This window comes from Ranitomeya imitator, chromosome 5 (genome assembly GCF_032444005.1).
Source record: "Ranitomeya imitator isolate aRanImi1 chromosome 5, aRanImi1.pri, whole genome shotgun sequence".
Lineage (NCBI taxonomy): Eukaryota > Metazoa > Chordata > Amphibia > Anura > Dendrobatidae > Ranitomeya > Ranitomeya imitator.
The window spans coordinates 666,537,246-666,555,499 of NC_091286.1; the positions used below are offsets into that span (position 1 = coordinate 666,537,246).

The 18,254-nt window shown below is 42.3% G+C and overlaps 1 protein-coding gene across 2 annotated transcripts in view; it reads right to left on the reverse strand.

Moving 5' to 3' along the window:
- The window catches only part of LOC138638730 (cytochrome P450 2K6-like), a 147,175-nt gene that overhangs the window by 14,260 nt on the left and 114,661 nt on the right, over positions 1-18,254 (reverse strand). For both annotated transcript variants that reach the window (XM_069728268.1, XM_069728269.1), the window contains exons 7-8: positions 2,386-2,527; positions 989-1,173 (exon numbers count right to left, since the gene is read on the reverse strand). In XM_069728268.1, coding sequence (XP_069584369.1) covers positions 989-1,173; positions 2,386-2,527 — 327 coding nt within the window. The remainder of the gene's footprint in view (positions 1-988; positions 1,174-2,385; positions 2,528-18,254) is intronic.

Genomic DNA, 18,254 nt, shown 5'->3' on the forward strand with positions numbered 1-18,254 from the left:
CAGCTCATAGAATCTCACAGCTTTCATTATCATCTCTATGCTGATGACACACAGATCTGGACCAGATATCACCTCCCTACTAACCAAAATCCCACAATGTCTGTCTGCTATTTCATCCTTCTTCTCTGCTTGATTTCTAAAAATTAATATGGACAAAACAGAATTCTTCATCTTTCCCCCATCTCTCTCGATTGCCCCTCAATCCTCACTTACTGTATCCTCACCTATCCCTTGTAGATTGTGAGCCCTCTTCGACAGGGTCCTCTCTCCTCCTGTACCAGTCGTGACTTGTATTGATTAAAAATATTTTACTTGTTGTTTATTATGTATATCCTTACTCATATAGAAAGACCCATGGAATAAATGGTGCAATAATAATAAATAAAAATAATGGTAATATCCAAGCCCTTTCCACTTCCTGCCGACTTCAGCTCAAAAATATTTCACGGATCCGTACATTCCTCAACCAAGAATCTGCAAAAGCCCTAGTCCATGCCCTCATCATCTCTCGCCTCGACTACTGTAACCTCCTGCTCTGTGGCCTCCCCTCTAACACTCTTGCACCCCTCCAATCTATTCTAAACTCTGGTGCCCGACTAATCCACCTGTCTCTCCACTATTCCCCGGCCTCTCCCCTCTGTCAATCCCTGCTTAGTTTGGCGCACTGTTTGGTAAACTGATAGGCGAACATGGGGAAATTCACCGTTCTGAGTCTAACCAAACATTAAAAAGGTTCAATCATCTCTAGTCTGCACCACTGCCCATGTCCCAAATATTCTCCTTCCTTTTCTGTCTCATTGCTTTGTAAAATATTCTGTCTGGTTGAAACATAACATATTGGAAGAGGGAGCAAAGTGACTGGCTTGGGAAACTGGCCAAAGACTGGTAACTGAGTATCCATAACAATTTGAAAATAAATAGTGGACAACCACTGAAATTTGGTGTTAACCAAAAATTAAGGTTCAATGTGTTTATATTTTTTACTTACTTTGGGAAGGAGATATCCTCTGAAGTTTACATCCTGAGTAGTAGCGTGGGGCAAATTGGTTGGAACAATGTTTCCAAAACGTTGAATCTCGTGGATGACAGCTTCAGTATAGGGCATCTCTCTACGATGAATAACTTGGGGCTCATTCGATCCAATAACTTTATCAATCTCACTTTGGACCTTCTCTATTTTCAACACAAATGCATAAAACTTTATGAAAAAAAAAGGATATTTGATGATAACTTTCATTAATAAAAATGATAACATTTCAGCCAGATTTCCTCTTTGGCACTTGATACCATTGTGGTTGTTATGAAATTTAATGTTACATAACCTTAATTCTACCCCTGTAGTCAAAATTCTTTCCATATTCTTCTGTAGGAAAATTTTGAGGTTGTAATTTTGCCAAAACCAAAAGTTATTTTTGACTCCTAGGAGTTGCATTTGGAATTTGTGTCTTCTTAGACATACATCACTGATATAAAATCTCTTTTTTTTCTGGTGAGAATTTATGTGACCATTGTGATTATTAGGCCAAAGAAGTATACTATCAATTTTCATGATGGAGGCCTTTTCTGGTCCTCAGAAATTTTCTGTCTAGCCTCTTCTTTTCTTCAGTGCATAACATTGGGCATCTTAAGCTCCGAGGAGGCCTCTGATGTCACAATACACCGTTAGGTTGTAAAATCACAACGTGCATCACCTACAGTTCTGACTTGTCCTCAGGTGACACATCATGACTGCATGACATGTGTTGGGATGTCAAAGGCTTAATTCAAGGTAGAAGAAGACAGATCCCTGGTGTCATGCTCCATAGAAAAAAATAGGCCAGATGTAGCTAGACAGTAGCTATGGTGGAGGGTCACATGGGCAAAAGCCTGAATATTATTATTATTTATACCGTATAATTGTTCTGATCTGGGGTCTCAGGAGGCACCAAATAGTAAACAACATTCAATTTGCATTGGAATACTTCAGATGAATGAAATTTCCTGTCCAAATTCAAGCAAACTGCCAAATTTAAATCACTACTACAAATATACCATTAACAACAGGAGATAAGGAAGTCTCCTCTCTCTCCTTTTGTCATAGATTATGCCCACTACATCTCTCACAGAAGTCTAAAGACTGTTTTCTGACTAAAGTTTCTTATGTCTGATGTTTTCATTATTTATCTAGAGGACTTCAGCTCTATCTCGAGCCATTGTGATGGATGAACGATCTGTAGGATATTTGATCTTGTGCAAGCCGAGATATGGCTGGCACAATATTCATCCGCAGAAAATAATGCAAATACAGATAATTAGAAAAGAATGTGAATCACTGTGTGATTTTAATTAGTAAATGCAAAATGAAGTAAAATGATACAATCCCACACATAAAGGCAGGTCTCTTACTTTGAATTTCTGGATACTTCATCATCAGTAGAAGGCCCCATCTCAGGGTGGTTGAGGTTGTTTCCATGCCAGCATCAAAGAGATCCGTAACCAGCTGTGTTAGGTTTTCATTCGTGAAGTATAATTTAGGATTTGGATTTTCCTAATGTAGAAAATACATCAAGAACATGTTCTTTGAGAAGCCACTTTGAACTGCTGCTCTAGCAAGAATCCAAACAAACTCAAACATTAATTACAAACACAGAGGAGGGGAGCAGAACAGCTAACAAAAGTGGAGTGTTTGTAAATATTGTTTGCACATGGATTCTTGGCAAAGCAGCAGATCAGAGCAGCTTCTTAACGAGCATAAACATGGTAGTTAAAACAGCACTTTCAGCATTGTTTGATAGCATTAGCGTTATAGCAGTGTGATGAAATGTCTTTGTATATGATGACACTTTCCCCACTATATCTACAATATTTTCTACCATATGTGCTGGACATATCCATATTCTCCCAATCACTAGATCAGTCTTTTTTTCTTTCTATTTACAGGTCCTTCTCAAAAAATTAGCATATAGTGTTAAATTTCATTATTTACCATAATGTAATGATTACAATTAAACTTTCATATATTATAGATTCATTATCCACCAACTGAAATTTGTCAGGTCTTTTATTGTTTTAATACTGATGATTTTGGCATACAACTCCTGATAACCCAAAAAACCTGTCTCAATAAATTAGCATATCAAGAAAAGGTTCTCTAAACGACCTATTACCCTAATCTTCTTAATCAACTAATTAACTCTAAACACATGCAAAAGATACCTGAGGCTTTTATAAACTCCCTGCCTGGTTCATTACTCAAAACCCCCATCATGGGTAAGACTAGCGACCTGACAGATGTCAAGAAGGCCATCATTGACACCCTCAAGCAAGAGGGTAAGACCCAGAAAGAAATTTCTCAACAAATAGGCTGTTCCCAGAGTGCTGTATCAAGGCACCTCAATGGTAAGTCTGTTGGAAGGAAACAATGTGGCAGAAAACGCTGTACAACGAGAAGAGGAGACCGGACCCTGAGGAAGATTGTGGAGAAGGACCGATTCCAGACCTTGGGGAACCTGAGGAAGCAGTGGACTGAGTCTGGTGTGGAAACATCCAGAGCCACCGTGCACAGGCGTGTGCAGGAAATGGGCTACAGGTGCCGCATTCCCCAGGTAAAGCCACTTTTGAACCATAAACAGCGGCAGAGGCGCCTGACCTGGGCTACAGAGAAGCAGCACTGGACTGTTGCTAAGTGGTCCCAAGTACTTTTTTCTGATGAAAGCAAATTTTGCATGTCATTCGGAAATCAAGGTGCCAGAGTCTGGAGGAAGACTGGGGAGAAGGAAATGCCAAAATGCCTGAAGTCCAGTGTCAAGTACCCACAGTCAGTGATGGTGTGGGGTGCCATGTCAGCTGCTGGTGTTGGTCCACTGTGTTTCATCAAGGGCAGGGTCAATGCAGCTAGCTATCAGGAGATTTTGGAGCACTTCATGCTTCCATCGGCTGAAATGCTTTATGGAGATGAAGATTTCATTTTTCAGCACGACCTGGCACCTGCTCACAGTGCCAAAACCACTGGTAAATGGTTTACTGACCATGGTATTACTGTGCTCAATTGGCCTGCCAACTCTCCTGACCTGAACCCCATAGAGAAACTGTGGGATATTGTGAAGAGAAAGTTGAGAGACGCAAGACCCAACACTCTGGATGAGCTTAAGGCCGCTATTGAAGCATCCTGGGCCTCCATAACATCTCAGCAGTGTCACAGGCTGATTGCCTCCATGCCACGCCGCATTGAAGCAGTCATTTCTGCCAAAGGATTCCCGACCAAGTATTGAGTGCATAACTGAACATTATTATTTGTTGGTTTTTTTGTTTGTTATTAAAAACACTTTTATTTGATTGGATGGATGAAATATGCTAATTTATTGAGACAGGTTTTTTGGGTTATCAGGAGTTGTATGCCACAATCATCAGTATTAAAACAATAAAAGACCTGACAAATTTCAGTTGGTGGATAATGAATCTATAATATATGAAAGTTTAATTGTAATCATTACATTATGGTAAATAATGAAATTTAACACTATATGCTATTTTTTTTAGAAGGACCTGTATCTATCTATCTATCTATCTATCTATCTATCTATCTATCTATCTATCTATCTATCTATCTATCTATCTATCTATCTATTTATCCTGTGGTGTGAATAAGGCCCAATGCAATAAGGCTGAAGCATTCCTAGCATGTTGCAATGTGACACCCTGGTAAAGTGCTGAATTGTCAGCTTTATGGTATGCCTGGTTCATTGATGCCTGAGTAGGGTTTAACTCTATCTATCTATGTTTCTATCTATCAGAACAAAAAATGGTGCAGCAGCAGCAGCTAAAATGTAAGTAGTTGGTGCAAAGTCCCCCAGGCAAATTCAAACTTTATTAATATCCAAGCAAATAGAGGCAGCACTCCAAGGTCAAAAAGTATAATGATTTATTGACCCATTGTGATGACGACATTTTATTCCAAGTGTGAAACTTTCTCAAGTCCAGTGCTTAAGAAAGTTCCCAAGGCAAGGACTTGAGAAAGGTTCACGTTTCGAAAAAAAAGATTGCCATCACAATGGGTCAATAAGCCATTTATACTTTATGACCTTGGAGAGCTGCCTCTATTTGCTTAACTATTATCAAGGTTTGGTATTGCCTAGGGGTCTTTGCACCCACTGCCTCCATGTTTTGCTGTTGCCGATGCTGGACCATTTTTTGTCCGTCTATCTATCTATCTATCTATCTATCTATCTATCTATCTATCTATCTATCTATCTATCTATCTATCTATCTATCTATCATCTATTATCTATTATCCATCTATCATCTATTATCTATCTAGAAAAACTTGAGCAGAGAGCAGCACCTGAGCAATAGCAGTAGTTGGGTGCAAGGCTTCACAGATACATAACAGTCCTTATATTACAAAAATCAAAGAAGCAGCACACCATCATTTTAGTTTCAAAAAATCTAGCCTTCTTTAATCTTTATTAGCCCATTTAATCTTTAATTTAATCTTTAATAGCCCATTTGTTCACGACGTCTCGGCTCTGTGTGTGAGCTTGTTTCAAGCAGTATACAAGTGCATATTCAGAGTATTTAACCCCTTTCCGACATCCAAATACTATCCCATCCATGTGGGCTGGGCCCTTATGACCATGGACAGGATAGTACGTGGAAGCCGGTTGTCTGTGCACACGGGGGAGCGCGGCCGATCGGGGCAGGATGTCAGCTGATTCTCACAGCTGACAGCCAGCACTAAGTGCCAGGAGCAGTCAAGGACAGCTCCCGGCACTTTAACCCCCAGAACACTGCGATAAAACAAGATCGCAGTGCTCCAGTGGCATGTAGAAGCAACGCACAGGGAGGCGGCTCCCTGCGTGCTTCCCTGAGACCCTCAGAACAACGCCCTGCAGGCCCCTGGATCCAAGATGGCCGCTCGGTCCTTCCGGGTCCTGGAGGGAGGTGGCTTCTCAGTGCCTGCTGAGAGGAGGGACCTGAGTAGCCTCTTCACTGCCTGTCAGATCGCTGATCTGACACAGTGCTGTGCAAAGTGTCAGATCAGCAATCTTACACTGTAATGTCCCACCTTAGGACAATGTAAAAAAGTTAAAAAAAATATATTATACTGTGAAAAGATATATTTTTTTAAATTCCTAAATGAAGAAAAAAAATACATAAATATTGCTCCAATAAATACAATTCTTTATGTAAAGGTACCTTCACACATAATGATATTGTTAACGACATCGTTGCTTTTTGTGACGTAGCAACGATATCGTTAATGAAATCGTTATGTGTGACAGCGACCAACGATCAGGCCCCTGCTGGGAGATCGTTGGTCGCTGAATAAAGTCCAGAACTTTATTTGGTCGCTGGACTCCTCCTGACATCGCTGGATCGGCGTGTGTGACACCGATCCAGCGATGTCTTCACTGGTAACCAGGGTAAACATCAGGTAACTAAGCGCAGGGCCGCGCTTAGTAACCCGATGTTTACCCTGGTTACCATCCTAAAAGTAAAAAAAAACAAACACTACATACTTACCTACACCTGTCTGTCCTCCAGCGCTGTGCTCTGCACTCCTCCTGTACTGGCTGTGAGCGTCGGTCAGCCGGAAAGCAGAGCGGTGACGTCACCGCTCTGCTTTCCGGCCGCTGTGCTCACAGCCAGTACAGGAGGAGTGCAGAGCACAGCGCTGGAGGACAGACAGCTGTAGGTAAGTATGTAGTGTTTTTTTTTTTTTACTTTTAGGATGGTAACCAGGGTAAACATCGGGTTACTAAGCGCGGCCCTGCGCTTAGTTACCCGATGTTTACCCTGGTTACCGGCGTCGTTGGTCGCTGGAGAGCTGTCTGTGTGACAACTCTCCAGCGACCACACAGCGACGCTGCAGCGATCCGGATCGTTGTCGGTATCGCTGCAGCGTCCCTTAATGTGAAGGGGCCTTAAGTAAAAAAAACAATAAAAGTCCACATATTTAGTATCGCTGCATCCGTAACGACCCGACCTATAAAACTGTCCTACTAGTTAACCTCTTCAGTGAACATCGTAAAAAAATAAATAAAAAAAGAGCCAAAAAAAATGCTTTATCATCCTACCGCTGAACAAAAAGCGGGATAACACGCTTTTCATTGTACTGCTGAAAATGTAATCTTGTCCAGCAAAAAAACAGCCACCATGCAGTGTCATCAGCGAAAAAATAAAAAAGTTATAGCTCTCAGAATAAAGCAAAAACAATTATTTTTAAATAAAAAAGTTTTTATTGTATATAAGCGCCATAACATAAAAAAATATAAATGAGGTATCACTGTCATCCTACTGACCTGAAGAATAAAACTGCCTTATCAATTTTACCACACGCAGAACGATATAAACGCTCCACCCAAAAGAAATTCATGAATTGCTTGTTTTTGTTCATTCTACCTCCCAAAAATCGTGATAAAAAGCGATCAAAAAATGTCATGTGCCCAAAAATGGTTCCAATAAAAACATCAACACGTCCCTCAAGAAACAAGACCTCACATGGCTCTGTGGGCCAAAATATGGAAAAATTATAGCTCTCAAAATGTGGTGATGCAAAAACTATTTTTTGCGATAAAAAGTGTCTTTTAGCATTTGACAGCTGCCAAACATAAAAACCGACTATAAGTTGTAAATCAACCCCCCTTTATCACTCCCTAAGTTAGGAAAGATAATAAAATAAAAAAAAAGCATTTATTTCCATTTTCCCATTAGGTTTAGGGCTAAAGTTAGGGTTATGGTTGGGGCTAAAGTTAGGGTTGGGGCTAAAGTTTGGGTTAGGGCTAAAGTTAGGGTCAAGGTTTGGATTAGGGTTAGGGTTGGATTATGTTTATGGTTAGGATTAGGGTTAGGGTTGGGATTAGGGCTAGGGGTGTGTCAGGGTTAGGGGTGTGGTTAGGGTTATGGTTAGCAATGAGATTAGGGTTAGTGTTGTGTTGCGGTAATGGTTGGAGAGAACTGGGGAGTTTCCACTGTTTAGGCACATCAGGGGCTCTCCAAACACGACATAACGTCAGATCTCAATTCCAGCCAATTCTGCGTTGAAAAAGTCAAATGGTGCTCCTTCCCTTCCGAGCTCTGCCACATGCCCCAACAGTGGTTTACCCTCACATATGGAGTATCAGTGTACAAATTGGACAACAACTTTTGAGGTCCAATTTCTCCTGTTACCCTTGTGAAAATAAAAGTTTGGGGGCTAAAAAATCATTTTTGCGGGGAAAAAATATTTTTTATTTTCACTGCTCTGAGTTATAAACTTTTAGTGAAATACTTGGGGGTTCAAAGTTCTCAGAACACATCTAGATAAGTTCCTTGGGGGGACTAGTTTCCAAAATGATGTCTCTTGTGGGGGGCTTCTACTGTTTAGGCACATCAGGAGCTCTGCAAATGCAACGTGATGCCCGCAGACCATTCCATTAAAGTCTGCATTCCAAAACAGCCCTCCTTCCCTTCTGAGCTCTTCCATGTGCCCAAATGGTGATTCCCTCCCACATATGGGGTATAAGCGTACTCATGACAAATTGCACAACAACATTTCGGTCAAGTTTCTCCGGATACCCTTGGGAAAATTAAAAATTGTGGGCTAAATGATCATATTTGTGAAAAAATATTTATTTTTTTTATTTTTACAGCTCTACATTATATACGTCTGTGAAGCACTTGGAGTTCAAAGTGCTCATAACACATTTAGATAAGATCACTAGGGGGTATACTTTCCAAAGTTACTTGTGGGGGTTTCCACTGTTTAGGCCCATCAGGAGCTCTCCAAATGCAACATGGTGTCCGATCTCAATTTCAGCCAATTTTGCATTGAAAAGTCAAAAGGTGCTCCTTCCCTACCAAGCTCTGCCATGCGTCCAAATAGTGGTTTATCCCCACATATGGGGTATAAGCATACTCAGGACAAATTGCACAACAACTTTTAGGATCCAATTTCTCCTGTTACTCTTGGAAAAATCAAAACTTGTGGGCGAAAATATCATTTTTGTGAAAAAAAATATGATTTTTTTATTTTTACGTCTCTACATTATATATTTCTGTGAAACAATTGGGGGTTCAAAGTGCTCACCACACATCTAGATAAATTCTTTAGGGGGTCTACTTTCCAAAATGGGGTCACTTGTGTGGGTTTCCACTTTTTAGGCACATCAGGAGCTCTACAAACACGACATGGCGTTCGATCTCAATTCCAGCCAATTTTGCATTGAAAAGTCAAACGGCCCTCCTTCCCTTCCAAGCTCTGCCATGCGCCCTAACAGTGCTTTACCCCCACATATGGGGTATCAGCGTACTCAGGACAAATTGCAAAGCAAGTTTTGTGGTCAAATTTCTCCTGTTACCCTTGGGAAAATAAAAAAATTGGGGGTGAAAATATAATTTTGTGAAATAAAATATGATTTTTTTATTTTTATGTCTACATTATATACTTCTGTGAAACAATTGGGGGTTCAAAGTGCTCACACACATCTAGATAAGTTCCTTTGGTGGTCTATTTTCCAAAATGGGATCACTTGTGGGGGGTTTCCACTGTTTAGGCACATCAGAGGCTCTCCAAACACGACATGGCGTCCGATCTCAATTCCAGCCAATTTTGCATTGAAAAGTCAAATGATGCTGCTTCCCTTCCGAGCTCTGCCATGCACCCAAACAGTGGTGTATCCCCACATATGGGGTATCAGTAAACTCAGGACAAATTGCACAACAACAGCTGTTGTGTCGTTTTCTGTCCTTATTTGGGATGAGATATGCACTTTGAGCTGCCAATCCCTACTGTGCAAAAGCACAAAATAGAGCTCCTTGATTTGTCCTCATAATTTATACAGGTCGTCATAGTCTCCCATATTTGTATGTGCTATGAAATTTTAGGTGTTAGCTGCAGGACCTTATGGGAAAGCCTTTATATTATCCCCTTCAAGTCGCGGCCCTTTTTCGTTTTTGCGTTTTCATTTTTCACTTCCCTCTTTCCCAGAGCCATAACTTTTTATTTTTCCGTCAATATGGTCATGTGAGGGCTTTTTTTTTGCGGGACGAGTTGTACTTTTGAATGACACCATTGGTTTTACCATGTCTTTTACTAGAAAATGGGAAAAAAAATCCAAGTGCGGTGAAATTGCAAAAAAAGTGCAATCCCACACTTGTTTTTTGTTTGGCTTTTTTGCTAGGTTCATTAAATGCTAAAACTAACCTGCCACTGTGATTCTCCAGGTCATTACGAGTTCATAGACATCTAACATGTCTAGGTTATTTTTTATCCAAGTGGTGAAAAAAAATTCAAAACTTTGCTTAAAAAAAAAAAAAAGTCCCATTTTCCGAAACCCGAAGCGTCTCCATTTTTAGTGATCTGGGGTCGGGTGAGGGCTTATTTTTTGCGTGCCGAGCTGACGTTTTTAATGATACCTTTTGGGTGCAAATACATTCTTTTGATCGCCCGTTATTGCATTTTAATGCAATGTCATGGCGACCAAAACAAACTTAATTCTGGCGTTTCGGATTTTTTTTCTCGCTACGCTGTTTAGCGATCAGGTTAATGCTTTTTTTTATTGATAGATCGGGCGATTCTGAACGCAGCCATACCAAATATGTGTAGGTTTTTTTTTTTTTAATTGTTTTATTTAGGATGGGATGAAAGGGGGGTGATTTAAACTTTTATATTTTTAATATTTTTTTCATATTTTTAAAAACATTTTTTTTTACTTGTGCCATGCTTCAATAGCCTCCATGGGAGGCTAGAAGCTGGCATAGCCTGATCGGCTCTGCTACATAGCAGCGATCATCAGATCGCTGCTATGTAGCTGAAATGCAGGTGTGCTGTGAGTGCCCCCCTGTGGCAGGCTGGCATCAGTAACCATAGAGGTCTCAAGGACCTCTATGTTTACCTGTTGTGAATTCTGTGGCCAAGCTCCCTCCTGTGGTCGTGAGTGGTACTTCAGCTGGTTCTGTCTATGAGCTTCCTTTGGTGGATGAGAGTGGTACTGCGGCTTCTGAGTTTCCTTCCTCAGGTGATGAGGTTAAGTCGTTAGGTGCTGCTCTATTTAACTCCACCTAGTGCTTTGATCCTGGCCTCCAGTCAATGTTCTAGTATTGGGCTTGCTTTCTCCTGGATCGTTCCTGTGGCCTGTCTATCCTGCATAAGCTAAGTTTTGCTTGTGTTATTTTTGTTGGCTATTTTTTCTGTCCAGCTTGCTATATTGGTTTTTCTTGCTTGCTGGAAGCTCTGGGACGCAGAGGGAGCACCTCCGTACCGTTAGTCGGTGCAGAGGGTCTTTTTGCCCCCTCTGCGTGGTTGTTTGTAGGGTTTTATGTTGACCGCAAAGCAATCTTTCCTATCTTCGGTCTGTTCAGTAAGTTGGGCCTCACTTTGCTAAATCTATTTCATCTCTGCGTTTGTAGTTTCATCTCAACTCACAGTCATTATATGTGGGGGGCTGCCTTTTCCTTTGGGGTATTTCTCTGAGGCAAGGTAGGCTTATTTTTCTTTCTTAGGGCTAGCTAGTTTCTCAGGCTGTGCTCGAGGCACATAGGACTGGTCAGGAGCGCTCCACGGCTACCTTTAGTGTGGTTGGATGGGATTAGGGATTGCGGTCAGCAGAGTTCCCACGTCTCAGAGCTCGTCCTATGTTTTTGGTAATTATCAGGTCACTTTGTGTGCTCTGAACTTCAAGGTCCATTGTGGTTCTGAATTACCTGTTCATAGCAGTACTGGAGGCCCAAAGTACTAATGCTTCTCAATAGAGGGAAAAGAGAAGTTCTGAGACCACTTTTTTTCTTTGCACTGTGTTCTGTCTTTCTTTTCCCCTTTACATCAGGGTGGTTGAGAACACAGGTGTGGACATGGACATTCAGGGTCTGTTCTCTTTGATGGATAATCTCGCTATAAATGTACAGAATATTCAAGATTTAGTGGTTCAGAATCCTATGTTAGAACCTAAAATTCCTATTCCTGAGTTATTTTCTGGAGATAGAGCTAAGTTTTTGAATTTTAAAAATAATTGTAAACTATTTCTGGCTTTGAAACCCCGCTCCTCTGGTGACCCAGTTCAACAAGTTAGGATTATTATTTCTTTATTACGTGGCGACCCTCAAGACTGGGCATTTTCCCTTGCGCCAGGAGATCCTGCATTATGTATTATTGATGCGTTTTTTCTGGCGCTCGGATTGCTGTACGATGAACCTAATTCAGTGGATCAGGCAGAGAAAAATTTGCTGGCTCTGTGTCAGGGTCAGGATGAGATAGAGATTTATTGTCAGAAGTTTAGAAAGTGGTCCGTGCTCACTCAATGGAATGAATGTGCGCTGGCAGCTATTTTCAGAAAGGGTCTCTCTGAAGCCCTTAAGGATGTCATGGTGGGATTTCCTATGCCTGCTGGTCTGAATGAGTCTATGTCTTTGGCCATTCAGATCGGTCGACGCTTGAGTGAGCGTAAATCTGTGCACCATTTGGCGGTATTATCTGAACATAAACCTGAGCCTATGCAGTGCGATAGGACTTTGACCAGAGCTGAAAGGCAAGAACACAGACGTCAGAATGGGCTGTGTTTCTACTGTGGTGATTCCACTCATGCTATCTCTGATTGTCCTAAGCGCACTAAGCGGTTCGTTAGGTCTGCCACCATTGGTACGGTACAGTCAAAATTTCTTTTGTCCGTTACTTTGATCTGCTCTTTGTCTTCCTATTCTGTCATGGCATTTGTGGATTCAGGCGCTGCCCTGAATTTGATGGACTTGGAGTTTGCTAGGCGCTGTGAGTTTGTCTTGGAGCCCTTGCAGTGTCCTATTCCATTGAGAGGAATTGATGCTACGCCTTTGGCCAAGAATAAGCCTCAGTATTGGACCCAGCTGACCATGTGCATGGCTCCTGCGCACCAGGAGGATATTCGCTTTCTGGTGTTGCATAATCTGCATGATATGGTCGTGTTGGGGTTGCCATGGCTACAAGTCCATAACCCAGTATTAGATTGGAAATCAATGTCTGTGTCCAGCTGGGGTTGTCAGGGGGTACATGGTGATGTTCCATTTCTGTCAATCTCATCATCCACCCCTTCTGAGGTCCCAGAGTTCTTGTCTGATTACCGGAATGTATTCGATGAGCCCAAGTCCAATGCCCTACCTCCGCATAGGGATTGTGATTGTGCTATCGATTTGATTCCTGGTAGTAAGTTTCCTAAGGGTCGACTGTTTAATTTATCTGTACCTGAGCACGCCGCTATGCGGAGTTACGTGAAGGAGTCTTTGGAAAAGGGTCATATTCGCCCGTCATCGTCGCCATTGGGAGCGGGGTTCTTTTTTGTGGCCAAGAAGGATGGTTCGCTGAGACCTTGTATTGATTACCGCCTTCTAAATAAAATTACGGTCAAATTTCAGTACCCCTTGCCGCTGCTGTCTGATTTGTTTGTTCGGATTAAGGGGGCTAGTTGGTTCACCAAGATAGATCTTCGTGGTGCATATAATCTTGTGCGTATTAAACGGGGCGATGAATGGAAAACAGCATTTAATACGCCCGAAGGCCATTTTGAGTACCTGGTTATGCCATTCGGGTTTTCTAATGCTCCATCAGTGTTTCAGTCCTTTATGCATGACATCTTCCGAGAGTACCTGGATAAATCCCTGATTGTATACTTGGATGATATTTTGGTCTTCTCGGATGATTGGGAGTCTCATGTGAAGCAGGTCAGAATGGTGTTCCAGGTCCTGCGTGCTAATTCTTTGTTTGCGAAGGGGTCAAAGTGTCTCTTTGGTGTTCAGAAGGTTTCATTTTTGGGGTTCATTTTTTCTCCTTCTACTATCGAGATGGACCCTGTTAAAGTTCAGGCCATTTATGATTGGACTCAGCCAACATCTCTGAAGAGTCTGCAGAAGTTCCTGGGCTTTGCTAATTTTTATCGTCGCTTCATCAATAATTTTTCTAGTATTGCTAAACCGTTGACTGATTTAACCAAGAAGGGTGCTGATGTGGTCAATTGGTCTTCTGCTGCTGTGGAAGCTTTTCAGGAGTTGAAGCGTCGTTTTTCTTCTGCCCCTGTGTTGTGCCAACCAGATGTTTCGCTTCCGTTCCAGGTCGAGGTTGATGCTTCTGAAATTGGAGCAGGGGCTGTTTTGTCGCAGAGAAGTTCTGATTGCTCGGTGATGAAACCATGCGCCTTCTTTTCCAGGAAATTTTCGCCTGCTGAGCGAAATTATGATGTTGGCAATCGAGAGTTGTTGGCCATGAAGTGGGCATTCGAGGAGTGGCGTCATTGGCTTGAAGGAGCTAAGCATCGCGTGGTGGTCTTGACTGATCACAAGAACTTGACTTATCTTGAGTCTGCAAAACGGTTGAATCCTAGACAGGCTCGTTGGTCGCTGTTTTTCTCCCGTTTTGACTTTGTGGTTTCGTACCTTCCGGGCTCTAAAAATGTGAAGGCGGATGCCCTGTCTAGGAGTTTTGTGCCCGATTCTCCGGGTTTGCCTGAGCCGGCGGGTATTCTCAAAGAGGGGGTAATTTTGTCTGCCATCTCCCCTGATTTGCGGCGGGTGCTGCAAAAATTTCAGGCTAATAGACCTGACCGTTGCCCAGCGGAGAAACTGTTTGTCCCTGATAGGTGGACGAATAAAGTTATCTCTGAGGTTCATTGTTGCGGAGATACGTGGCACCTGTGGTTCCATCTGTTGATCCTCCTGCTCCGGTTTTGGTTGAAGGGGAGTTGGAGTATATAGTGGAGAAGATTTTGGATTCTCGTGTTTCGAGACGGAAACTCCAGTATCTGGTTAAGTGGAAAGGTTATGGTCAGGAAGATAATTCCTGGGTTTTTGCCTCTGATGTCCATGCGGCCGATCTGGTTCGTGCCTTTCATGTGGCTCATCCTGGTCGGCCTGGGGGCTCTGGTGAGGGTTCGGTGACCCCTCCTCAAGGGGGGGTACTGTTGTGAATTCTGTGGCCAAGCTCCCTCCTGTGGTCGTGAGTGGTACTTCGGCTGGTTCTGTCTATGAGCTTCCTTTGGTGGATGAGAGTGGTACTGCGGCTTCTGAGTTTCCTTCCTCAGGTGATGAGGTTAAGTCGTTAGGTGCTGCTCTATTTAACTCCACCTAGTGCTTTGATCCTGGCCTCCAGTCAATGTTCTAGTATTGGTCTTGCTTTCTTCTGGATCGTTCCTGTGGCCTGTCTATCCTGCATAAGCTAAGTTTTGCTTGTGTTATTTTTGTTTGCTATTTTTTCTGTCCAGCTTGCTATATTGGTTTTTCTTGCTTGCTGGAAGCTCTGGGACGCAGAGGGAGCACCTCTGTACCGTTAGTCGGTGCGGAGGGTCTTTTTGCCCCCTCTGCGTGGTTGTTTGTAGGGTTTTGTGTTGACCGCAAAGCAATCTTTCCTATCTTCGGTCTGTTCAGTAAGTTGGGCCTCACTTTGCTAAATCTATTTCATCTCTGCGTTTGTATTTTCATCTCAACTCACAGTCATTATATGTGGGGGGCTGCCTTTTCCTTTGGGGTATTTCTCTGAGGCAAGGTAGGCTTATTTTTCTTTCTTAGGGCTAGCTAGTTTCTCAGGCTGTGCTCGAGGCGCATAGGACTGGTCAGGATCGCTCCACGGCTACCTTTAGTGTGGTTGGATAGGATTAGGGATTGCGGTCAGCAGAGTTCCCACGTCTCAGAGCTCGTGCTATGTTTTTGGTAATTGTCAGGTCGCTTTGTGTGCTCTGAACTTCAAGGTCCATTGTGGTTCTGAATTACCTGTTCATAACAGTTACCATCCTGATGCATCGCCGACCCCCGATCATGTGACGGGGTCGGCGATGACATCATTTCCGGCCGCCCGGCCGGAAGCGCCGGTTAAATGCGGCTGTCTGCGTTTGACAACGGCGTTTAACTGGTTAATAGCGGTGGGTGAATAGCGATTTCACCCGCCGCTATTATGCGCACCTGTCAGCTGTACAAAACAGCTGACATGTCGGGACTTTGATGTGGGCTCAGCGCCGGAGCCCACATCAAAGGGGGTGACACGGCATGCGCAGTATTAGTACGGCACATGTCGTGAAAGGGTTAATAATCCTGTTTGATTCCAGGTAAGACTAGGTGTTGAGATGTGGTCTACAGAGTAGAGAGGAAAGTTGGTCTTCCGTAATGGCAGAGAAGCTTACCTTGGAGGAGGAGGGATGAATAGTTATTAGGAGGGACTGTGGGGACTTTAGACAAAAGCTTTGTCTGATGTTATCAATCTTTTGCTTGAAAAATGAGGCAAAGTCTTCATAGCTGTTTAGGGTTACGAGACAGGTAGGATATGAGAGATAAAAATGTTTTTTGCTGCAGTGAGTGTGGACTTGAAAATAGTAAAGGACTGTTTGAATGTGATGAAGTGCTTGTTGGAATGAGATCTCTTCCATCTCCAACCAGAAACCCTGGAGGCCCACCTCAGTTTGTTAGTCAGGCTGGCATGCCAGAGTTGCCTGTTGAATGTGCTAGCCTTGGGATGTGTGAAGGGGGTGACTGATTCAAGAGCTGCAGCTGTAATGGTGTTATATAGGGTGGCAGTGGCATTTGTATTGTGTAAGGAACTTATATTTACAAGGAGAAGGTATTCAGAGAGTGAGTACAGATCAAGGTGTTTGAGAGTTTTGTGAAGGTGTTCAAGTTTGTGGAGAGGGGATTGTGCCCCTGGAGAGGAGAGGGAAGAGAATGTAAGTAGTTTATGGTCAATAAGAGTGAGAGGTACATTAGAGAGGATAGACAGGTAACAGAAGCACATGAACATGAGGTCCAGTGTGTGGCCCTCTTTGTGAGTAGCTGTGGAAGACCATTGAGTGAAGTCGAAGGAGGAATTGAGAGATTGTAGCTTAGAGATTGCTAAGTGGTACGTGTCAATGTAGATGTTGAAGTCACCCATGATTATAGTGGGGATGTCAATGGAAAGGAAATGAAGTTGCCAGGTGGTAAAGTGGTCAAAAAAGGTGGTGGGTGGGCCTCGGAGGGCAGTAAATGACAGCCAGTTGAAGCTTGAAGGGGTAGTAGATGTGCACAGAATGCAAAGCTAAAGAAGGGAAAGTAATGGAGAGTAGTGAAGCATTCCAATGGAATTTGGGCGAAGAAGCAATTATCTGACAGGAGAAAACCAACTCCTCCTCCATGATTGATGTCAGGGTAGGGGTGTGGGAAAGATGAAATCCACTATAAGAAATTGCTGTACACTTAACTGCTGCACTTAGGTGATGCTTACCATACTACCAATATTGATTCGCAAACTGTTTGGCTATAATTAGATTAGCCACTGGAGACAAGAGAAGAGACTGAAACCGCACATAAGGTGTCTGAATATGAATGAAGGAACGAAGATTGAAGACTGAAACTTAGTGCAAATTTATTAAATAGAGATTACCACTTAAGTATGCAAAAAATATTTGTTCCCATGTCACTGATGTCTAAAGTCTTTTCAATTTTATGATTTTTTTTAAATATAATCCTTTGCTTTATTTGCTTTGGGTATGGATACTTTCAAGAGCAGCAGATCAAAGCAGTTTCTAAAAGAGCATGAAATAGGCAGCAGTTAAAGCAGCTCTTTCAGCATAGTTTTTAAGCAGGTAGGAAGCAAAATAAGGAAACAGACTGTATTACAAAAATTAATAACTTTGCAAAGGCTGCTCAGTAACTAAACAAACAAATAAATTACTCTTTAAATATTGAACTAAATGAAAAGCAATGTTTTGATGGGAAAAATAACGCATCCTGTATTACTGTTTTTCATGTCATTACTGATGGAATTTTCAATGAAAGCTGCTAACAAATCATTAATACAAATGTGAACAGAACTCAAAAAGTTAAATAATAAAGTCTGTGTATTTAGAAGAGCTTAATTGGGAAATTAACCCGATAATGTTTTACAATGAGGTGTTGTAGTAGCAGAATAGAATTGTGAAGACAGACTGGCTTTTTAGATTGTGAGGTTTTGGCTCTCACATCGGAATTTGTGTTCACTGTATCTATTAATCTTCTGTACATTATGAGTGCAGTATGCCAGGGGTGTCAAACTGCATTCCTTGAGGGCTGCAAACAGGTCATGTTTTCAGGATTTCCTTGTACTGCACAGGTGATAATTTAATCACCAACTCATTATTTGTGTAGGTGATTAAATTATCACCTGTGCAGTACAAGGAAATCCTGAAAACATGACCTGTTTGCAGCCCTCGAGGAATGCAGTTTGACACTCCTGCAGTATGCTGTGTGTGCGCTGTGTCTGAAGATTGCTGAATCATTTTGACACTGCAGAACCTCAGTCAGTCATGAGTTAAGCTTGTTGTCTGAGTAAAGCTGGG